Source organism: Chiloscyllium punctatum, chromosome 41, assembly GCF_047496795.1.
Source record: "Chiloscyllium punctatum isolate Juve2018m chromosome 41, sChiPun1.3, whole genome shotgun sequence".
NCBI lineage: Eukaryota > Metazoa > Chordata > Chondrichthyes > Orectolobiformes > Hemiscylliidae > Chiloscyllium > Chiloscyllium punctatum.
The window spans coordinates 25,691,917-25,716,593 of NC_092779.1; the positions used below are offsets into that span (position 1 = coordinate 25,691,917).

At 39.5% G+C, this 24,677-nt stretch overlaps 2 protein-coding genes across 3 annotated transcripts in view; one reads left to right on the top strand and one right to left on the bottom strand.

Moving 5' to 3' along the window:
* Window positions 1-4,034, top strand: part of trip13 (thyroid hormone receptor interactor 13) — a 34,330-nt gene extending 30,296 nt beyond the window's left edge. For both annotated transcript variants that reach the window (XM_072560583.1, XM_072560584.1), the window contains one exon: window positions 1,232-4,034. In XM_072560583.1, coding sequence (XP_072416684.1) covers window positions 1,232-1,336 — 105 coding nt within the window. In that variant the 3' untranslated portion in view covers window positions 1,337-4,034. The remainder of the gene's footprint in view (window positions 1-1,231) is intronic.
* LOC140464931 (uncharacterized) overlaps window positions 3,545-24,677 on the bottom strand; it is a 64,569-nt gene continuing 43,436 nt past the window's right edge. The window contains exons 14-18 of the mRNA XM_072560575.1: window positions 15,763-15,873; window positions 13,738-14,387; window positions 12,486-12,671; window positions 6,041-6,214; window positions 3,545-4,514 (exon numbers count right to left, since the gene is read on the bottom strand). Coding sequence (XP_072416676.1) covers window positions 4,025-4,514; window positions 6,041-6,214; window positions 12,486-12,671; window positions 13,738-14,387; window positions 15,763-15,873 — 1,611 coding nt within the window. The 3' untranslated portion in view covers window positions 3,545-4,024. The remainder of the gene's footprint in view (window positions 4,515-6,040; window positions 6,215-12,485; window positions 12,672-13,737; window positions 14,388-15,762; window positions 15,874-24,677) is intronic.

Sequence of the window (24,677 nt, forward strand, 5' to 3'; positions counted from 1 at the left end):
TGGTGGCCTGGAGGAACAGAGTGAAGCTAGGTCCATGAAGACCAAGGGGGCAATCCTTTCTCAGTGATAAGTGGTGTTCAAGGAATTCCTCAGTGGTATGTTTGTCCCAGTCATCTTCAGCTGATTCAATTACCTTTCCTTATTTTAAAGTTAAAAGTTGGAATATTCACTTGATTGGAATGAAACTAAATATTATACAATTCCTCAGCTAATGAAATAATTGTCTCTCACTTGCAGCAAGACTTAAATCTACTCAGGCTTAATGTGATAAATGGCAAGTAACACTCATGCCATTTAAATACCAGCCAGTGACTATGCACTGACTCTGATTTACTTTTGTGAATGCTTCACTGACTGTCCTGGAACGTAACCATGTAAACAATATGGCTCTAAGATTATGTCACAAACTGGAGACTTAGTAATGGGGAACTCTTCCTTCAAGCCTTGATGTTGCAACTCTAACAATATTCGAAGATTGGCACTATCCAGAAAAAAGCAGCTTGCTTGATCAGTGTCCTTGCACCATTGTAAGTACTTAATCCCTCCACCACTGCCATACAGTAGCTAAATTGTATACTTGATGCATGGCATCAATTCATCAACACCTCCCAAACCTGTGACTTGCACCATCCGAAGTGGAAAGGCAATGGGTGCATGAAAACATCAACACATGCAAGTCTACTCTCACAGGATCCTTATCTGCATCCTTATTATTGATCCTAAATCACTGCTGAGTCAAAACACTGGAATTTACCTAAGAATGCTTTCCCATCATGGATTGGAGCTTTTAAACATTGCAACTTACCTCTACCTTCTTGAGGGCAATTAAGAATAGACATTAGGTAAACATTACCAGTGATTCCCATATGCTCTTTTTAAAATCAGTGGTTTATGAAGGAAATTAAATCTGCTTTAGCACACTGTCTTTTTGAAAATTGTTGAGATACATGGTTGCTAAACATTGAGTTCTACCAGTGTCTAGAGGATTTAGCTGCAGGAATGGCACTTGGCACACTTACAACTATTTCAAAATATTGCACCTCGGTAAACAAAATAAAAACACAACAAAGGGCCAAATCCATCTGAATTTCCTTACAGGAACATTGTTTTGTATATTAGCCCTCATTGTTTCTTCTGACTAAATTTTATTTGTATTTGGATCATTGATCTGTCTTAGTATTTTAAGTGTTTTAGTAACTTTTCTCTTTTTGCCCCCTCATTGTTTTAACAGTCATCATCTGTAACAGTAGAGAAATTTTTAGAAGCTCTCTCCATGGCAGTGGACAGACAGTTTGAAGAACGAAAGAAACTAAGCTCTTTTGATGGCAAGATATAGTATCATCAACCAATTGTCAAAACAGGTGAAATCCTATATACTTAATATTGACCTCCACAAACTGTGTAGTATTTTGACACGAGGCATGAAGATGGCGGTGGTTGATACTTTGGACTTTGTTTCTTTCCAAATTGGTAAACATTTGTTTCTCCTAAGTTACTGAAGGATAACTTTTTCCATCTAGATCCATTACAAGTACCAAGCTAATAACCAAAGCATTCTAGAAACAATTGTTTTGTCTGTCATGCTTGACAAAATTAAACAGAATTTACAGCAAGGAGACTGATTATTCAATCTGAATGAACTATGCCAGTAATTGTTCCACATGAACCTCCTTCCTTATACTTTATCTAAACCCATTAGTGTGTGCTCCTATTCCTTTCTGCATCTTGTACTCCTGTAGCTTTCTTCAAATGAATCTCAGTTTCAATCTTTAAAGACCAGTTGTTTCACTGAAAGTAAAAGAGACAATTGACTACGTGATACCCTGGAGCTGTTTTGCTTCTCACATACCCAATTCAAATTAAAGTTAGTCAAAAAATTTTTTTAAATTCTTGTTACTTGCATACAATGGCAATGCAATAGGTACGTTTATGCAACATCTCTGTCCTTGTGGCAAGATCTGGTTCTGCTTGTAACAACTGGGTGGAAGAATATCAGTATAAATAAAAATACCATTCTACAATAAGAACAAATTGGAACAAGTTCAGTTGATCTTTCTTTCAGGGAGCAAAACCATCTTGAACAGTCATTTTAAAATTGGTGCTTTACATTAGATCACCATCAATATATGATAAATTTGTCCTATGTGATGGACCAACACCTGTAGCTCCACCTCTTAGAAATTATTTGTTAATAACACATGGAATTATTTATTGAAAATCACAGCTGACTTGCAGTGCTGAAACTAGATTTTTGGAAATATTTTACAAAATATTGGAGTGTAGATTTTTGTAGTTTGTTTCTGTACAATACATACTATATGGCCCAAATGGTCTACACTAGGGATCTTCAACTGTCTATTTAACCTCATCTATCCTTTTCTCCCTCTAGCTTCTCCTGAAATATATATCTGTACTATTCATCTCAGTTACTCTTTATAATGTGAAGTTCCATTCTCTAAATGCAATGTGGACAAAGAAATTTCTTATTAATTCCCAGTTGAATTGTCTGACCCCACAAATAATAAAATTCTTTAGTCTTTGGCTTGATCTTACTGATTTTCTCTTTGTGATAGCTTTACTGTGTCAAACTAATACTTTTGAATAACATTAAACTGTTAACTGCACTGTCATGTTCAATACAAAAAAAACAGTAAAATTCTTGTGTCTTTTGATGCTTTCAAGCACTCGATGACACTGAATTGTGAAATGTTCCATTGTTTTAAGTCATCAATTACCTTGTAATTGTGGCACTTTAAATGAATTGGAAAAATGGCATTTGACAGGCTGTTTTTAAATCCAGCTATGTTCACTAAAATCCATTATATTTGTGCTATTGAAAAAAAATCTAGATTTTGTACTGGGTTTTGACCAAAATTGTTAATTTTGGGGACAAGCTGAGGATATGTTTACACAACTTTGAATAACTTAAAAAGGGAAGGATGTAAAGTTTTATGACCAAGTTGACATGAATTTGGTGAATCCTTACCTTAATGACTTTATGTAGACCTAAAAATTAGTAAGCTTTATGAAATAGTGATAAGTTGAAGCCCAAACAAGTAAGCCCAACACAGTTTAATATTATATAAAAGTTTAAGCAAGGCTGTCACAATCTTTGTACTATACAAATGTAGTTTAGGCTACAGATCACTATTTTATTTTATTACCAACATTGTAGGTTAATGCAATTATACTTTACTAATGATTGAAGAGGCAACAGAAAAGAGTTCATTTTTTCAAAATTTTGTTTACGTGCCATACTTGCAGATTGTTGTCAAAAGTAGCAGTTTTTTCTAAATTGATTCAGCTGGATTTTGTAATGGACAAATGTTTAACTATTGCATTTTGTTCAGTTAGCTTGCATTGGTAACATCCTATTTCATATAAATGTGATTGGAAATGATAAAGTTAAGTGAACTGTCAACCTTTTATCTTGACCATAGTATGTTAGGGACTTGGATAAATTTTGTTAATTTCAGGTTTAAACTGATTTTATGATGTTTAAAGGTTGAAAAATATTTTACAGCATTAATTTCCTACCTCCATAACACAACAATAGTTTAACAAGTTAACTTGTCATTTTCTGGCAATGTTTTGGAAATTAACCTCCATTTAGAGAATGTCTTTCATTTCATTAGCGCACACAAAATATTAAGTAATATCTTCACTAAATGTTGACTGGTGTTGAGGAAAAGATTTGCATGTTTCTACTGTAATTGTGTGCTCTCCAGTTTATTGTTTTTGACCTGTTTGATAATCTGAAGTAATTAAAAAGAGATTCAACAAAAAAATGCAGGGGCCCATATTTAGTTTTGGTGTTTCTTTTCAGTATGACTGAAGAATCTTCTCAATGAAAGATTTTCTGTTTGTTCATAATCTAATTCATTACACTGCTGCTTGTTCTCATTTTTTTCTATGTGGCTCTCTGGATGAAATCATCCAATTGCACATTTTATCTTTTCCAAAAATTCTTCTCTGTAAAATAACAAATGTTTTGTATTTTAAAAAGCTTTTGAAATAAACATTTTCAAAACTTAGTGTGAGTGTTTTCATTGGTAACTGACTTGAAAGGTACATCAAAGTTGTTAGACAGTACAACATGATCTTGTAATTTCTTCACCTTTTTCTGTTGCCTGTACAACTTGTACACCAGCCCTAAAATCAGAAATACTTCAATAAGTAAGGCAGAAAAACTAACATAGAATGCAGTGATTATTTCTTCAGGAGTCAGCTTCATTGATAGAATATCATATGTTCCTATATTACAATGTACTGTAGGCTGGGTGGTGGTCGGTCTAGGAGTGGTCATGTTTGCATGTGAAGATGGCTCTCTCGCTTTATTACACCATTCTTCAGATTGCATCAGACGGACAGTTTCACTCCAGAAGGCAGTCTGCTGTCTGCGGTAAGATCTGCTTATCCAATCTGATCTGTCTGCAGTGAAGTTCATGAATTCTGTGCCAGTGGCTGTGTAGTTGGGCCAGCCTGACATTTTGTGGGGTCCTCTGTTTGGGTTACTGTGAAAATGTAAAGTAACATTACGAACAGGAAATATCATTCAGCCCCTTAGGCCGGTTCCACAATTCAGTCAGCTGATAGCTAATGTGCACCTCAGCTCCACACACCCATGACCGATTCAGTTGACACAGTATCTGCGCATACTTTGAGGTGAGTGTTACAAATTGTCATTATCTGAGAAAATTGTGTTGACTAATTTGTCAAAGGTCTAGCTGTGACCAAACTATTATGACAATAAGATGCTCAAAGAAGAGTTGATGGGAAGTGTAAATGTTGCAATGTCATTAGGCTAGCAATCCAGAGGCACGGGTGTTCTGAGAGCATGGTTTTAAATACCAGCATGGAAAATTGTGAAATTTGAATTCAATAATAAAAAAAGCAAGTCTATTGATGACCATATAACCACTTGCCAGTGATGCTCACATTCCATGAATGAACAAAAAATGTAGTGTTTAAATTGTGTCCCCGGAATGCTATTTCATAGATTAACAGCCTCATTCACAGATCTAATGAATGTCACAAAAAAAAACTCATCCCAAGAGTTGTATATAAAGTAAGTCCTTCATTTCAGGGAGGTGGTAGTGTTACTGGACACAAAATACAAATTCCTAGAATAATGTTTTAGGGACATGGGTTCAATTCCCACTGGAGCAACTGGTTAAATTTGAATTTAGTAAAAATCTAGCCAGAGAAACAACTGTCTATTGAGTTTTGTAAAACAAAAACCACTTGGTGAACTAATGTCCTTTAGGGAAGGAAATATTGTCCTTATCTGGTCTGGCCTATGTGACTCCAGATCCAGAGCAATGTATATGTTAACTGCTCTCCAGGTAATAAATGGTAGTTTGGCTTATGCTACTCACATCCTCTGAAATAATTTTTTTTAAAATTCCCAACTGTATGCCTGCATATTGGGAATTCTATAGCAAAAGTAAAATTCTTCTTTGCATTGACAGTAAGAAACCAAAGTGAAATTAATTGAATGATTTCAGGAACTAAGTTCCAGCTGTCTATGGGTTAACTACACAATTTCACTTCAAACTCAGACTAACTTGTAATTGGAGGGTTTTTTTGCGTGAAAGTATGAAACCACTCCATTCTAGTGTTAATGACGTTACAGCAAAGAATGTTTGCTTCCGATAACTGAAATGGAAAGATTTACATTCTCATTTGTGGCTTTGATGAAAGTCCAAGCAAGTGTTTGGTTATCAGGAGCCAAAACACCACCTACTCTCTTGCTGCTACTCGGAGGATTCCAGCTACAGGACAAATCAGATCCCAGAATGAAATCTAGTGTGGTAGATTTTATTTTTAAAATTAAATGTTGAAATGCTAGGCTGCAGATTTGGTTTTAGCAATAGGATGTTTATTATGCAAAAGAAAAATAAAACTTTTCAAGATGTCTACAAATACTCCCCACCACCATCACTACAGGAAGGGGAATAATGAGAATTGTGCAATGTTGGCAGGCATGGAATGAAATAAGAAGGACTTTTTGAAAAAACAAATTGGAATACTGTCTTACCCACTGTGTGCAAAATTAGTCCAGTAAGCCATGAGGCTAAAAGATAGTTGTTTCTCTGCTTCATTATATTGGTGGGTTGGATTTTTGGCAACAGGATCTCCTAGTAGGTAAAGCAAATCATCCAAATGAGAAGCTCCAACCCAAAGAGGGTTTTTGGAAAACGAGGAGCTATGGCTGGAAAGAAAAGTAGCATATGTTTATTTGTTGTTTGTTTTTAAAATACACAAGCATTAAACGTGCCATCCTATTCCTGATAAGTTCAAGTTCAGCTACAAGTTCAGAACTACCCCTAATATGAACTGATTTTGAGGACAAAAGCTAGTTTATTGGGGACCTTGCAAACTTGTCCCAATGCTCCAGTAAGGAACAGTTCTAAACTGAGACTGAGTCACGTGTCTCTTTGATAGTGCTTTACTCCATATCTTTTTGATGGCTTGACTGGTGTCCACTTCAAAATTATATTGAGGAGTTTGAATAAAGCAGGAAGGCCATGAATATTAACTTAAGCCTTTTCTTCCCCCCTCATTGCAGTCATTGTCATAACACAACAAAATCCCAAAGACTAGCAGATTGTTTTTTGGCACTGCACTTTAACAGAGGAGTCATCCAGGCCTAAGAATCAAAATGCCAATTTTGAAGATCTGAAGTGAGCTCCTTTTTGAGTATCTTACCTTTTATAAAGGGTTTTTTAAAAATTGGAATTGATTTGGAAGTAAATATTTCCTATCCAATTCTAATCACAGCGATAGATCAACTCATGAGGCTAACTCAAGTTATGTCAACTGGTTGTCAAGCAAATTGAATTAAGCTGCACCTGATTTAGGTATATAAAGCTAAATTTGAATCGCAGCTGTGTGCTGTGCCTTTAAAAATAGTTTGAGTCTGTAATGGGATGGTTATGGAGAGCATTGAAAGTTATGCAAAAGACCATGAGGTGCAGGATTGCTAATGCAACTTCCGTTGAAGAAGATAGAGAAGGATACATCAATTAGCATAACAAGTTGTATAATCCATGTTTTAAGATAGTGTATGTGTTTCAAAATGCTCTAGTTGCAGACGATCAGTGCAGATTTGTTAAATATATGTTAATCTGTCAAATTTAATTAGTTTTTAAAGAACTAATATCTTTGAAGATGAAAGGAATGCAATATACATGCTTTGTGAATTTCCAGACTGCATTCTTAGTCCCAGTTAATATGAGATAAAATATCCTCTTCAGCCCAAGAATGAACATAAAGGAAGACTCCACTCAGTGTATGAGTGTGTGAGCAAAATCAGACATAAGGATTAAATTGCATAAAGATGGCAGCTTGAGACAGTACTTGAATCTAGTGAGGGAGGCTTCAGAGTTGATCTGTTTCCAGAATCCAGTTAATTTTGCATTAAATATTAACTTAAACTACTATTTATTGTTATAGTTTTTTAAAATTTTTGTTTGTGATAAGAAAGATTCCCATCTTGAAGCACCTGCAGTGTGGTCCATTAAATAACTAGTTAGAATTGGATCCCTAGCCAGCAGCAGCTGCCAGCGAGGTCTCTGAGTTAAGATAAACGCAAGAAGTTTAGCGCACACACAAAGTAAATTGCACGAAGTGGGAGACTGTGTTATAAGACAGTTTTTCAACCTAGGAGTTTTGAAGTAAGGAGGGGAGGGGAGTGTTGGTGTAGTAATTGAGCAGACACTGCTCTGGCCTTTTACAAAAATAAATGGTCCAAAAAAGGTGCCAGACATCATGAGACCTGAGAACTGAAGCCTGGTAGCAGTAATTAGGTATGTGACTGCTAGTTCAGTTTCCTTTTTTCACTCTCTAAACTGGCGCTGGGGAGGATAAAAATGGTGTTGCTGCTCAAAGAGGGGTAATCTTTTGGCTCAACAGGTAGTGTTCCTGCCCATGAGTTAGAAGCTCCTGGTTCAAGCTCCACTCTAGGAATTGATGGTCAAGGTCAGACTTATTTATAACCCAGCAAATATCAACCTGCAAATCCTTCCAATGTATATCAAATGCTGGTACAAACAGCAGAACAGATTCCTGGTCAGTTGAGAAATTGGAGCCTCTACAATCACCATCCATAGCTCCAGTTTACCCCATTCATTTAAAAGTGCATGTTGCCATGGCAACACTGACTCCTTTGGGTGGGTCCAGAATGCTGTTGACTACCTGACTGCTGTAATCAAGTTGATGCCAGAGTATGTGATCTGATCCCTGTTTAGGTCCAGTCTCCTTTTCCTACCTGCAATAATAGGATTAGAACTGTTTTTAGGTAGAGAAATGAAGAAGAACTGGTTAATCTCTGTAATAGCACAACCTGTTATTGCTAAGTGATATTCTAAACTTGAAATCTAATCTGTTAAGAACAAAATAAAGAAGGCAGGGCAGGTGAAGTGTTGCAGCTGTAGCACCGTGGGTGCTGCTGGAACTCTGTGTGTCCCACAGAAACCACATCTGCAGTAAGTGTCTACAGCTTTGAGATATTAGGCTCCAAGTTGATGAGTTGGAATCAGTTTTGAATAAGATACTTTAGGGAGGGGGTAAATTACTTTCTTCCAAAAGGCAGTAATAGCCCTTTGGCTAAGTACTTCAGATTTGTTCCATATCACAGACAGGAAGGTGTGGCTGGAAGAGAGGCAGGTAAAGAGGACTTTAAGGCAGCAATGAACAAATCTCAGCCCTTACAATTGTTCAACAGGTTTGAAATTCTTGCAGCTTCTGTGGGTGAGAGTAGGGCCTAAAAAGGTGACCAAATTCCCCACGGTACTGGAGTATGGAAGGGTCTTCAAGTGGGGGAGCTAAAAGAATGGAATTGCATCATAGACAGTATCATTGGGGAATGGATGCTATTGTCTGCAGCTGAGAACATGGATTCAAAGGGCTGTGTTCCCTGCCACATTCCAGAGCTAAGGAGATCACAACCTGAACTGGGAAAGCTATGATGTGGAGATGCCAGTGTCAAATTAGGGTAGACAAAGTATTTGAAGTGGGAAAGGAAAGATCCTGGTGTGGTCCACATGGATACGAAAGACATAGGTTAGACCAAGAATGAAGTAGTTTGAGCAATTGGGAACTAAATTAAAATGCAGGGCCACAAGGGTAATAATCTCTGGATTACTACTAAGCGAATTGGCATAAGCTAAACAAGATCAAACAGTTTGAATATGTAACCAGTGTTCAAGAAAGGCAGTAGCTCAGAAAGCAGGGAACTAGGCCAATTAGTCAAATGTCTGTCATTAGGAGAGTAATCAAATCCACTGTTAAGAAGTCACCACATATTTAGAAAGTAATAATACAATCAGGTGGCATTAATGGGCTCAGTGGTTAGTACTGCTGCCTCACACCACCAGGGCCCCTGGTTCGATGCCAGCCTCAGGCAACTGTCTGTGTGGAGTTTGCACATTTTCCCTGTGTCCACTGGATTTCCTCTGGGTGCTCCGGTTTCTTGCCACAGTCCAAGATGTGCAGGTTAGGTGGATTGGCGATGCTAAATTGCTTGTAGCATTAGGTGCATTAGTCAGAGGGAAATGGGTCTGGGTTGGTTAGTCTTTGGCCCAACAAATCCACACCAAAGGGCCTGCCAAAGGGCCTGTTTCCGCACTGTAGGGTATCTAATCTAATCTAATCTAATCTAACCTAACCTAACATGGTTTTGTAAACGGGACTTGATGTTTGACAGAATTATATGAACTCTGTGAGGATATGAACAGTAAGATGGATAAATGGGAATCAGTGGATAGAATAGATTTAGACTTTCAGAGGACATTCGATAAGTTTATTACACACGATAAAGATCTTATGGCGTTGGGGTAATTATTTGACATTGCTAAAGGCTGGGCTAACTATCAGGAAACTAAATCAGGATAAAGGATTTTGGAATTTTTCTACATAAAAAACAAACGGTTTGCATACAGATCCGGCATGTAATTAGGAAAGCCCTTGTCTTTATGAAGTATAAAGGCATGAAGTCTTGCTACAGCTATGAAGGGCTTTTAGGTGGGAGCATTATGTGTACAGTTTTAGTCTCCTTATATAAGGAAGGACATATTTAAAAGGGAAATCATTCATAGAAGGTTGATTCCTGGAATGAAGTTTTCCCTCTTGAAGAAGGAATAAGCATATTAGGTCAATGCTCATTGGAGTTTAGAAGAGTGAAAGGTAATCTTATTAGAAAGGGGCTTTGAGAGGGCTTGACAGGGTAGATTCAGATATAATGTTTCCTATGCTGGAAGAATCTAGAACTAGAAGAAAAGTTTCAAAATAAATATCCTATTTAAATGGAGATGAGGAAAAAAATTTTCTAAGTTGATGGTCTTTGGAGTTCTTTTCTCCCAGGGTACGGTAGAGGATGGGTCATTGAATATAGTCAAGGCTGGGTTAGACGTATGTCTGGATTGAAAATGGCATGGTGGATTATCGGGTGCAGGCAGGAAGCTGGAGTTAAGGCCACAATCGGATCATCCTTAAGGATCTAAATGGCCTAATCCGATTTCTTATGATCTTATGGAAAAGAAAATGCAATTATGTTCACAACCTTTAGGTATACTTTACTGCCAATGAATTTCTTCCTGAACTGGAGACTGTTATTTTCTACACAAACATGACAGCTACTGTAATGCGTAGCCAGGTCCCACTAAAGGCAATGAGCTAAATGACCAGTTAAACTATTTTAGTGGGGTTGCCTGAAGGTTTTAACGCTGTCTAGGACAATTGGAAATTTCAAATGCTTTATAAATGGTGTAACTTTGTATGAAGTTCTGCAGCCTGATGGGATCTCAATTTCATATGTGACATCTCCAACAATATAGCTATGTCTTGGAGTTGCCGGTATTGGGCTGGAGTGGACAAAGTTGAAATTGCACAACCACCTGATGAAGGAGCTGTGCTCCGAAAACTAGTGCTTCCAAATAAACCTGTTGGACTATAACCTGGTGTTTTGTGATCTTTAACAATATAGCTAGTAACTCAGATTATAGGGATTCTGGGTAATCTAATATAGAGGACAGGAAAACTTTCTGGCTGTAACAGCTGCTCCTTTTTTGAGTTATTTTAGGTGTTGGAGGTGATTTCCTCGAATTCCAGGAGCAGCAATTACTTTTTTATGCTGTTGCACTATTTTGGAATTTGGGAGAAAAAAAAGTCAAAGCATCAGCAGTTTTAAAAGGGAGAAGAACAGAACAAGGAAGCACATGGTGAGGTTAGTGCAGGAAAAAGAAAGAGAAAGAAACTCACACTGCTAACTGACAGTTAGCAGTTACTGCCTTTGCTGTTGAATTCATGTATCGGAGTGCATCTGGCAAAATTAAAAAACAGTGAAATTCACAACTGATCTTGAAGGAACTGTCTGGGAGAAGTCACAGCACAGAAGCAGATAAGTCGATTTTAAGCGTGACCTTAAAATAAGTCTGCAGTAGTGAGTAGAGTGGGTTCTTTCTTGATTATATGTTTTATTGAGCTATGTCTCTTGATTAAACTTAAAATATAAGCCATAAGTATTAATTTTACCTGAAGCATCTCTTATTTGGAGAGGAATAAGAGAGTGCTATTTTCTGGGTCTGTAGATTGAAATAAGCAAAAATGGCCCTTAGTAGAGTGATATACTCTTCTTGTCGGATGTGGGAGTTTGGGGAGAGTTTATGGGTTACTGAGGATTATATCTGCAATAAATGCAGATTGTAAATCCTATCAGATCGAATAGATCAGTTGGAGAGGCAGTTAGACACAATGAGGAATTTACAAGAGAAAGGGGCTCTGATGTATTGGCAACTATACGAAGAGGGGGAAATCTCAGATACAATCACATAGATGGGGTAACTCCAGGAAAGGTAAGAGAGGTAGGCAGGTAGTGCAGGAGTCTTCTGTGGCTATCCCCATTTCAAGCAAGTATGCTGTTTTGGAAAATGGAGGGGTGATGGATTCTCAGGGGAACGTAGCACAAACAGCCAAATTTCTGGTATTGAGACTGGCTCTAATGCAATGAGAGGTATGTTGGGATCCGAGCTGCCAGAGGAAGTGGTGGAGGCTAGTACAATTACATCTGGGTGGATATATGAATAGGTAGGGTTTGGAGGGATATGGGCCAGGTGCTGGCAGGTGGAACTAGATTGTGTTGGGATGCCTGTTCGGCATGGATGGGTTGGACCGAAGGGTCTGTTTCTGTGCTGTACATCTCTATGACTATATGCTGAAATGCTGGATTGAAATTTGTATCCACGATCTAATTCGGAGGTGAGAGTTCTATCACGGTGCCAATGTGACACTTGCACAGCAGCTTCTAACATGATTGCGTGGGACAGAAAGAGTTGAGAATAAGCAGAACAACTTTTTTCTTCTTCTTCAGAAGCAAAGCTATGACCAATTGAACTAATGCAATACAAAAAACTGGTTCTTTCAAATACTTCTGGATTCATTTATATATGAAACAAATCCATTCTATAACTTCAGAATTACTTTACCTGTAAATGTACAGAAATGTTTCTGCCCTGCTTGAGTGTTGATCTGCTAATTGGTAACTCGGTGTTAACCATTTGTGGTCCTGAACCAAGTCTCTGAAACCATCTCTGAGGGCAGCTGGGTCATTTGGGCGCGTGAAGTCTCTGTAAGAATAGCTGATAACATCTGCTATCTGGGATGGATTGTATCTGAAGGAAATTACATTCAAAGTTATTTTTGCATCTTACTTGGCAACCAGACAAACTTTCATGTTGCACAGAAACTATACTGCATTTATGTAAACTTCAGACCTAGAAGCGGAAAAAAAATCATTTGAGGTTCTCTTTAGGTTCTGTTAAATGTTTTTCTAGGAGTTTATGGAAGAGTGTCACCCTCAAAAAACAAAGGCAATTCTTCACATAGCAATTGGCAATGGCTAATCTTGTTTGTCTTGTACTATCCTGGTCCTCATGTGATTACAACAATAGACTTGTTGACAAGCGAGTTTTGAGAAGATTTGTAGCTCAGGTTGAGGTTCTGGATGTAGGTTTACTCGCTGAGCTGAAAGGTTTGTTTTCAGACGTTTCATTACCATATTAGGTAACATCATCAGTGAGCCTCCGGATGAAGCTTCCAGCTCAGCGAGCAAACCTACATCCAGACTTGTTGATTATTCATAGCAGTTTATCTCTGTCAACTAACTCCAACAGATCCAGGCATCACTTGAGGAAAATCCACCAGTGGTGAAGAGCTTTGGGAAGCATAGATCTAAAATCACCAGTTAATCCCAAGAATGCTGCACTTGCCATGTCTTTTTACAAACTACTTAAACTTTTATTTAAAATATTATTTTATGAAAGAAACATTGAGAGGTGTTATAGAGTCTTCATAGTAACAAAGAGGAGATAGCAGAGAAACCAATTTCTGTAAACTAAAGAACACTAGCACAAGAAGTCTATACCTGGAAAAGCAAAGGGGGATTTAGTTAAGGAGAGAAGTGAAGTAAAATAGGTCATACATGATGATGTTAAGTTGAGACAGAATTGAACTTGACTGTGATTCCTTTTTCTACTTTACTCCCACCATTTCCTATTAACTCCACTTATATATCTGCAACACACGCTTTCTTTGGGCGCCCGTATGAAATATAGCCACTTGTTTGTAGTACTGGGAGATGGCTAACTCTTGTGGAGCTATACCACAGGAAAGAAAAGGTCTGAATGTAAAGAAAATTAGAGCAAAAACGTACAATAAAAGGACAAAATACGTACATACCTGAAATGACTATTGGCATAATCCGACACCAACTTAAGGTAAGTTTCAGTAGTAATTCCATCATCATTACCGAAAAAGTCAACTAGCTGAGCCCCTGACTCATCGTTGGTAAGTCCTATAATGTAAGGAACTTTCATATAGTTTCCTTTGAGGAGTGAATCCTGAGGTAGCTCTTTTAAGAAAACACCATCGACAACAGGAAGGAACTTTAGACCATGCTTCGACGTGAACATTGGGACATCAAGAAAAGATTCCACTGGTTTTGTTCGGAGACATTCCACCATCTTTACATTACTATCAGTTGGGCAATCCAATGCTTCAGCTAGTTGTTGGCTGACAACAAGAGGGTCAAAGCTACTAGGATTTCCGATGAAATCTGTTACCAAAGCATTGCCACTACTGGAGATGGCTCTGTGAAAGAGGCCTCTGGATAAAGGCGACAAAAGCAGATAACTGACCGCTAACCCCCCAGCCCCATATCCAAACAATGTGATGGAGTTGGGATCTCCCCCAAAGTTCTGGATGTTGTGTTTTATCCACTGAAGAGCTTTGGTCATGTCCAAGAAACCAAAGTTGCCAGGAGCATTTACATCCAGAGTGCTGAGAAAGCCGAGAGGCCCAAGGCGATAGTTGAACTCCACCATTACAACCTGCAAAATGCAATTAATAGTATCACAGCATTTCCCATTCTGATTAAATCCCCGTGTAATAGGCATTTAGAAGCAACTTTGACATAGGAAAGATGTTCCAAAGTGATCAAATAAGAGGGAGATTAATAAAAACCTCTTGCTACTAATTCTAACACCAGCATCTTGTGAAAGATTTATAAATAATTTATTATGAATTATCTTTAATTTATCCGAATGCTTAATATGTTTTATCTTACTTTGAACTGAATTTCAACCACACTTTTTCTCACCCCACCCCAGAAGGGAAATCTGGCTATTAAGTATAACTCTGAAGTAATTTCAAGATATGTTTTCCTTTATTCTTAAAATAACCATATTTCATTGCAAGAAATGCTAATCACAGATTTCCTAAATAGATAACTGCTGAGACAGAATGGAGTGAGACTTTCAGGTCAGTAGTAGCATTCCTTCCTCTGAAGTAGCAGGTGAAGATATTACTTCAGACAGTATCAACAAATGGAGACTAGAGTTCTAGCTCAGATTTCAGTGTTGGCATCTAGAGGGATTCTTGTGTTGAGTGGACGTTTCTACTGGCCACATGAATTGAATGGAGTGAGGGGGCATAAACATAAACATACAGCTTCCATTGTATATGATAAGGCACCTAACTCAATTAGCTGGTTAAAAAGCTGCTCCTGGCCATGGAAAAAACATTTGCATTATGTCCTGTTAATCAATCCACAACTACTTCTCCAATTTCACATTATGCTCCAATGGAAAAATGTGAAAATACCAGAATAATTATAACACTGCCTTTTGGTATTGTCTTATGTATTGTGCATGTGTGTGTACAGTTGCTATAATGCGTATTTCATCAATGCAAATGGGCTTCAACGCATTTGAAGAATTTAGATCGTTGTTTGTAGAATGCGAACTTTCCTTACCTGTATTGGCTATAAAGCTATTTCAGTCCTATTAGTTAAATTGTGCAGCAATTGCGTGGCTTTCCTATAGCATGACATCAGATGAGAATGGAGCTTTCATGTTAGATCAGAATTGACTCTCTCTCTATATATTTGTGTGTGTGGGTATTTGGATTTATATACTCACATATATGAAATACACATCTACCAATTTTTCTTAAACTTGGGAATAGATTACAGCCAAATTCAAGTGGACAAATTAATTTAAACTTAATAACTTATTGAAGCCCTGAAATTTCTTCCAAAGAAGATAGCAAACATCAGTAATTTAGTGCATATGCAAAAAATACAAATAAGCACCAAAATGGATCATGGAATATTTCCATACCAAACTTAAGCCCATTGATTTGACAATCTTCAGCTCATGCCATGCCTTCAGTAAAAGATGGACATCATCTGCAATCCCTTTTTACCTGTCCATACGCTGCAAGATTCTTCATGTCATGTACCCCAGCTGCCCCAGACTGGAGGGAACCGTGGTGAAAGTAAACCATAACGGGCAGAGATCGAGAACTGTTGCCTGTCTGTCACGAAAATAAATAAATGCTGTCAAAACTGAGTTGTAAGTAAGTATCTAGATAATTTTTGCACAAACAATTCTACCCATTGACAATCCATGTAAGTAACAACTAATTTACATTTTGACTTTTAAAAATTATTAAAAGACTTGATTGAAAAGACTAACTATACAATCTAGACTACTGAATTTAATTAGCAGAAAGTGAGGACTGCAGATGCTGGAGATCAGAGCTGAAAATCAGGAAGAAGGGCTTATGCCCAAAACGTCGATTCTCCTGCTCCTTTGATGCTGCCTGACCTGCTGCGCTTTTCCAGCAACACATTTTTCAGCTACTGAATTTAATGTCTGTTTTCTATTTATTGTGTGAAAATTTATTTTCTCTTGTTCTTTCAGTGCAGCAAAATATCTTTAAAGAGAATTGATCTATAGCAGTTTTCTAAATCCATTTAAGATAGTTAAAGCAAAAGTCTCAGAAGAGCAATGGCAAGCATTTCTTTTACACCATGAGTTGTTATAATCTGTAATGCAGTCTGATAGGGTGGTGGAATCAGGCAACTGGATAAATACTTAGAAACAAAATAGAATATTGTAAAGTTGTACAGAAAGAGCATGGAACTAATTGTAGAGCTCTCCCAAAGATCAACAGTGACACAATTGATCAAATGGCCTATTCTGAACTAAATCACTCAACGTACGACAAGAAGCAGGAGCAGGCCATTTAGCCCCTAAGCCTGCTCTGCTATTTGATAAAGTAACAGCTGATCTGATTATAATAACAAATCCACATTCCTGCCTATCCTTGATAGCCTTTCACCATGTGACTCCATGAGATTTTAATGAAGGAAAGACAAGATATAATGGATTTGTTCTGATGCTCAGATAGGCAACTGATCATTTCTAAGATGGAACAAGCACTAAACTATATCTAATCCTAAATCTTATATGTTTATAGCATGATTTGGAGATGCCGGTGTTGGACTGGGGTGCCCAAAGTTAAAAATCACACAACACCAGGTTATAGTCCAACAGGTTTATTTGGAAGCACTAGCTTTTGGAGTGCTGCTCCTTCATCAGATGGTTGTGGAGTATAAGATTGTAAGACACAATTTATAGCAAACGTTTACAGTGTAATATAACTGAAATTATATATTGAAAAAGATTTGGATTGTTTGTTAAGTCTTTTAGAATCAACATGTTGGTTTCATTTCTTTCGTATGTAAATTCCAAAAGTTTGTTAAAGTTACCTTCTCAAATGAACTTTAACAATAGGTGCCATGTCGGCCCAGATAATGCATTGAAGGTGTGAGGTGCCCTGTGTGAGGCTATCTGTACCACAATGTTCAGACTGATTCTAATCTGAAAAAGGGATTTACAGAATCTTACATAGATCCATGTGGTTTTTGAGCAAAATAAAATATAATTCTGCAAGTACTAATTCACCCCACAAACTTAAGTGTGTGTGTTTGCATGTGGGTATGTGTGTGTGTGCGCGAGGGGGTATGAGTGTCTGTGAAAGAGTGTGTGTATGTCTATGTGTGTGAGTGCGAAGGGGTATAAGTCTCCAAGAGGATGCATGTGTGAGTATGAGAGTGTATTTGTGAGCATATGAAAGAGCATCTGCGTGAGTGTATGGGTCTGTAGGAGGTGTGTGTGTGTCTGTCTGTCTGTCTGTAGGAGTGTCTGTATGTGTGTGTAGTGCCGTGGGGTCACCTGTAGTGTGACATGAACGCAAGGTCCCAGTTGAGGCCGTCCCCATGGGTACCGAACTTGGCTATCAGCCTCTGCTCGGGCACTTTGTATTGTTGCCTGTCCTGAAGTCTGCCTTGGAGAATGGTCACCCAAAGGTCCAAGATCGAATGTCCTGGACCGCTGAAGTGTTCTCTGACTGGAAAGGAACTCTCCTGTCTGTTGATTGTTGTGTGGTGTCCATTCATCCGTTGCTATAACCTCTGTTTAGTCTCAACAATGTACCATGCCTCAGAGCATCCTTGCCTGCAGCGTATGAGATAGACAATGTTGGCCAAGTCACACAAGTATCTGCCACATACATGGTGGGAGGTGTCCTAATGTATAATGGTGATATCCATGTCAACACTCTGATATGTCTTGCAGCGTCTACTGTGACAAGGTGTTGCCCTGAAAGACGGACAGTTTGCTGCAAATAATGATCTGTTTGAGGTTTGAGGTTTTACAGGCAAGAGGTAGAGGTGTGGGGAAGGTCTTGGCGAGGTGCTCATCCTCATTGATAATGTGTTGCAGGCTGAGAAGAACATGGTGTAGTTTTTCGGCTCCTGGGAAAAACTGGACAATTAAGGGTACCCCGTCGGTTGCAACTTTGTAACTGTCTCGCTGTGGCATGTCGGAACTGGCAGTCGATGAGTTGAGCATTGTCCCCTGTTCTTATGAGGGCATCCTTGAGTACTTCCAAGTTCTCGTCATGTTCCTCCTCCTCTGAACAGATCCTCGCTGTGGCATGTCGGAACTGGCAGTCGATGAGTTGAGCATTGTCCCCTGTTCTTATGAGGGCATCCTTGAGTACTTCCAAGTTCTCGTCATGTTCCTCCTCCTCTGAACAGATCCTGTGTATGGATTGGGCTTGTCCATAGGGGATGGCTGTCTTAATATGTTTTGGGTGGAAGCTGGAGAAGTGTGGTATCGTGAGGTTGTCCGTGGGTTTGCGGTAAAGTGAGGTGCTGAGGTACCCATCCTTTATAGTAGGTTAATTCATTTTTTTTATGGTTAGTCCATTTTACCCAAAATGCAGACCAAAACTGACTGAAATGTTTTCGATTGGAAATCTGTAAACCATATGGTGAGTGAGTGACAGGAAGAGAAAGAAGAATCAGAGGGACAAGAAAAGGCCATTCAGCCCCTCACACCTATTCAAGCAAATCATGGCTGATCTGGTATCTTAATTCAATTAGGGTGTCATTGAATTTCGACACATATGTGAACTCTTTTTTTCTGCAAATGGGATTTTGTGGATCTGTCACATAGGAAAATGCTTAGAACTGGAACATCTTTCATATCTTCAGGTAACAGAATCCAAAATTTGCTGATGGGGAACAGGCCAAATGCCTCTTTAATCTACTTCGATGGTGTATAAATATCATTAGCAACACCTGGGTTCTCGGGACAGATGAGAACTGGACACTATACCAGCACAAACTTGTAACTTTTATTAAATCTTAACAACAGGTACCCAGGGATAATTGAGCAGGCCTTCACTAGAACCTGCCTCCATCAGGCTTCTATCCATGTGATCTGATGTCATTTGATATCGCTGATGTCTAGTGAATAACTCATAGCCATTAATCCAATATACAAGTAATGTGGTTTATATTTTGGCTATGTTTTTGGACTCCAGAAAAGACAGAACAATGTCAACTCTGGCATGCTCATTCGCATTATCTACAACAGAAGGACACAGCTGCTCCCGAAATCTAATAAGTTCGAAACTAAACTGGGTGAAAACAATTGTATGGGGCCTTTGGCTGTGGGTTTGAGGTAGAGAGGTTTGAGCAATGACATTGAAACACAGCATAGATAGTACCCATTCCTATCCTTGTGTCAAGAGTAGGAAAGGTTGTAGATGATCCTGCCACACAGAGGCCAATGTGACCAGTTAAGATGGCTAGTAAGGAGCCTTTCCTGGCATCTTACTAGCAGTAAGGTGGGCCTTTGCCATGATGTGGTGACTGTCCAGTCTCCTTTATGGGCTCTCTTGGGGGAACGAATTGAGACATCTGGGCAGTAATGGTTAACCCTATTGCATTAGTGCTGCCTGCCCTCAGTAACTCACCTTTCATTTCACCGGCAGCAGCCTGACTGACCCAGATGCCAAGAGACTCCACTTGTATGACTTTGTCCTCTAAGATCAACCCGGGCAGTGGCAACAACTCTTGAAGGTACTGCAGAGCTGCCAGCCTAACAATTTGGCCAGCAGGTTTTGGATCAGGCCACTGATTTTATTTGAAAGGCAGCCTGGGATGTCACCATAAAATAGCACCCTCAAGATCCACTGCCAGACAAAGTAGGTTTGCTCCTCTGCCTTCCTGAACATTTGGCCCCTGAAAAATCACTGTCTGTATTTCAATGAGTGAATGGAGCAAGATCCCAAGATGGATTATTTTCCAGCTGTTTTGTGACATGGCCTCTGAATTTTAGACATGATATTTGGTGAGTGCAGCTGTTTGAAATACATCAATACTATAATTCCAAAAGCTGTCTACAAGCAGGGTATTTCTCACATCATGCATGAGTTTGTTGTGGTACAATTGATAGATTATTTGCAATGATTAGTCAGTTATGCAGCCGTGGGCGGCACAGTGGTTAGCACTGTAGCCTCACAGTGCCAGAGACCCGGATTCATTTCCCGCCTCAGGCGACTGACAATGTGAAGATTGCACATTCTCCCTGTGTCTGCATGGATTTCCTCTGGGTGCTCTGGTTTCCTCCCACAGTCCAAAAATGTGCGGGTTAGGTGAATTGGCCGTGCTAAATTGCCCGTAGTGTTAGGTGAAGGGGTCTGGGTGGGTTGCGCTTCGGCGGGTCGGTGTGGACTTATTGGGCCGAAGGGCCTGTTTCCTCACTGTAAGTAATCTAATCTAATCTAATAGCACTTTTCTCTTGAAGTTTACAACAGGACCTCTCCTGCAAACTAAGGTAGCTGTTGGAAGGCAAGAGGGATAAATAACAGCTGCAAAGACCAGTTTCATAGTGGGTTGATCCATTTTGGTTTTGTTACCACTTAACACAATTTTTCTAATCTTGATACTTATTATTTGAGGAAATTGCCCAAATGAGGCCCAATGCCTACCCAAAATGGCGGAGGCCAAAACAAATGGATGACACGTCATGAAAGGAGTTAACCTGGCTCTTTCCAGGCAGCACAGTGGTACAGTAGTCAGCACTGCTGCCTCACAGCTCCGGGGATCTGGGTTCAGTTCCATCCTTGGTGGACTTCTGTGTGGAATTTGCACATTCTGCGTGAATTTCCTCCAGGTTCTCTGGTTTCCTCCCATACTCCAAAGATGTGCCAGTTAGGTGGATTAGCTATGTTAAATTGCCCATAGTGACCAGAGATGTGCATAGTAGATAGATTATGGGAAATGTGGGATTACAGGGATAGAGTAGAGGAGTGAGTCTGGATGGGATGTTCTTTGGAGATTCGTTGTGGACTCAATAGGCCAAATGGCCTGCTTCTACACTCAACATATTTTATGATTAGATTAGATTACTTACAGTGTGGAAACAGGCCCTTTGGCCCAACAAGTCCACACCGCCCCGCCAAAGCGCAACCCACCCATACCCCTACATCTACCCCTTACCTAACACTACGGGCAATTTAGCATGGCCAATTCACCTGACCTGCACATCTTTGGAGTGTGGGAGGAAACCGGAGCACCTGGAGGAAACCCACGCAGACACGGGGAGAATGTGCAAACTCCACACAGAGAATCGCCTGAGGCGGGAATTGAACCCAGGTCTCTGGCGCTGTGAGGCAGCAGTGCTAACCACTGTGCCACCGTGATTTTCTCTCTCCCGTTCCTCCCTCTGACTGAGTATAATTGACTTGGGTTGATCTGAATATGATGTTTTAAATGTTAAGATAGATATTGGAAATCTATTTCCTCAGATAGAAAAACAAGATCAAGGGACCATAATCTTAAATTTTGAACAAGGCCATTCAACATGAAAATAGGAAAAAAAAAGGCTGTGGGTGTGATGCCTCATTAGTAGCTTTCAAGGTTGAGATATATAGATTTTTTTAGGGCAACATATCAAGAGACTATGAAACAAATGTCAGAAACATTGATTTCATGTACATATCATTCATGGTCTTACCAAATTGTCAAACATATTCAAATATATCACCAGAATAGCCTACACCTTTTCCAATGCTCCTGTCTCTCCTTACTGAGCTCCATTTGTCATGGAATAGTGTCAGTGTCTTGCAGTGTTACAGAAATAAGAACCCACCTTTCTTATTTATCTAGAACTTTTTGCACTATATAGTTCTCCTTCATCCCCGTTATTTTTCCATTCATTTCTACTGCCTTGCAACAGTGTAGGTTTAAATAACATGTCAGTGCAGATTTGTTTTTTGACAAGGGATTATAACCTCAATGAATACTCCGCTGACTGCAAAAAGACTACCAGAACTAGAAGAAAATGTAATGGAAAGTAATGGAATTGAGGTACTGTTAAAAAAATTAAAATGCCAATGCATACAACATTTCAAGGAAAAGGTCTTGCACTTATACAAGGTTGATATCTACCATAGATGATCCCATAACACTTTACTGTCACTGAAGTATCTTTGCAGTGTAGTCACTGCTAAGTAGAAAACGCACATCATATTCAGATCAACCCAAGTCAATTATACTCAGTCAGAGGGAGGAACGGGAGAGAGAAAATCATAAAATACGTTGAGTGTAGAAAACAGTAAGGTGATAATGATCAGATAATCTGTTGATTAGAACGATGTGGAAACAGGCCCTTCAGCCCAATAAGTCCACACTGATCCTCTGAAGAGTAACCCACCCAGACCTATTCCTCTATTAATTTACATTTACCCCTGACTAATGCACCTATCCTACACACAGACATCCACCCAAAGTTATAATTGAACCCAGGTCCCTGGTGCTGTGAGGCTGCAGTGCTAACCACTGAGCCACCGTGCCGCCCCTGTTCTTAGAGTCAGAGTCATAGAGATGTACAGCATGGAAACAGACCCTTCAGTCCAACCCATCCATGCCGACCAGATATCCCAAACCAATCTAGTCCCACCTGCCAGCACCCAGCCCATATCCCTCCAAACCCTTCCTATTCATATACCCATCCAAATGCCTCTTAAATGTTGCAATTGTCCCAGCCTCCACCACTTCCTCTGGCAGCTCATTCCATACACATACCACCCTCTGCGTGAAAATGTTGCCCCTTAGGTCTCTTTTAAATCTTTCCCCTCTCACCCTAAACCTATGTACTCTAGTTCTGGACTTCCCAATCCCAGGGAAAAGACATTGCCTATTTACCCTATCCATGCCCCTCATAATTTTGTAAACCTCTATAAGGTCACCCCTCAGCCTCCAACGCTCCAGGGAAAACAGCCCCAGCCTGTTCAACCTCTCCCAAAAGCTCAAATCCTCCAACCCTGGCAACATACTTGTAAATCTTTTCTGAACCCTTTTAAGTTTCACAACATCTTTCCAATAGGAAGGAGACCAGAATTGCATGCAATATTCCAACAGTGGCCTAACCAATGTCCTGTACAGTCACAACATGACCTCCCAACTCCTGTACTCAATACTCTGATCAATAAAGAAAAGCATACCAAATACCTTCTTCACTATCCTATCTATCTGCGACTCCACTTTCAAGGAGCTATGAACCTGCACTCCAAGGTCTCTTTGCTCAGGAACACTCCCTAGGATCTTACCATTATGTGTATTGGTCCTGCTAAGATTTGCTTTCCCAAAGCAAATCTGAATTAAACTCCATCTTCCACTTCTTAGCCTATTGGCCCATCTGGTCAAAATCCTATTGTAATCTGAAGTAACCCTCTTCGCTGTCCACTTCACCTCCAATTTTGGTGTCATCTGCAAACTTACCAAACTTAACTGTACCTCCTTTGCTCGCATCCAAATCATTTATGTAAATGACAAAAAGTAGAGGACCCAGCACCGATCCTTGTGGCACTCCACTGGTCACAGGTCTCCAGTCTGAAAAACAACCCTCCACCACCACCCTCTATCTTCTAACTTTGTGCCAGTTCTGTATCCAAATGGCTAGTTCTCTCTGTATTTCCTGAGATCTAACCTTGCTAATCAGCCTCTCATGGGAAACGTTGTTGAACGCCTTACTGAAGTCCATATAGATTACATCTATCACTCTGCCTTCATCAATCTTTTTTGTGACTTGCTCAAAAAACTCAATCAAGTTTGTGAGACATGATTTCCCATGCACAAAACTATGTTGACTATCCCTAATCAGTCCTTGCCTTTCCAAATACATGTACATCCTGCCCTTCAGGATTCCCTCCAACAACTTGCCCACCACTGACATCAGGATCACAGGTCTATGGTTCCCTGGCTTGTCCTTACCACCCTTCTTAAACAGTGGCACCACGTTAGCCAACCTTCTGGCACTTTACCTGTGACTATCAATGATACAAATATCTCAGCAAAAGGCCCAGAAATCACTTCTCTCGCTTCCCACAGGGTTCTAGGGTACACCTGATCAGGTCCTGGGGATTTATCCACTTTTATGCTTTTCAAGACATCCAGCACTTCCTCCTCTGTTATATGGACATTTTGCAAAATGTCACCATCTATTTCCCTACAGTCTATATCTTACATACCCTTTTCCTCTTGCTGAGATATTAGTTAAGGACTAATTATTGGCCAGGACACCAGGATTAAATCCCCTTTTCTTCTTCAAAGTAATGTCATAGGATCTTTTACATCCAACTCAGACTTCAGGCAAAGTCTCAGCTTGTTATCTCATACAACAGACAGCACCTTGGACAATACAACTGCACTGAGCTGTCAGCCTTGATTTTGTGCTCAAGTACTTCGTGTGGGACTTGAAACCCTGTCATCTGCCTTAATGAAAGAAGTGCTTCCATTGAACCTTATCTTTAATGTGCTGTAAAAATTGATATGCAGGCTTTCACAATGGTTCACATGATCTTCATTTGAGGTGGTTAGACAGTGTGAGCTGAGATAAAGTCATGAGTACTCACACTGTAACCTTCGTTGAAATATTAGGCAATAACCTATTCTGTAAAGCGCAGTGCAGACAGGA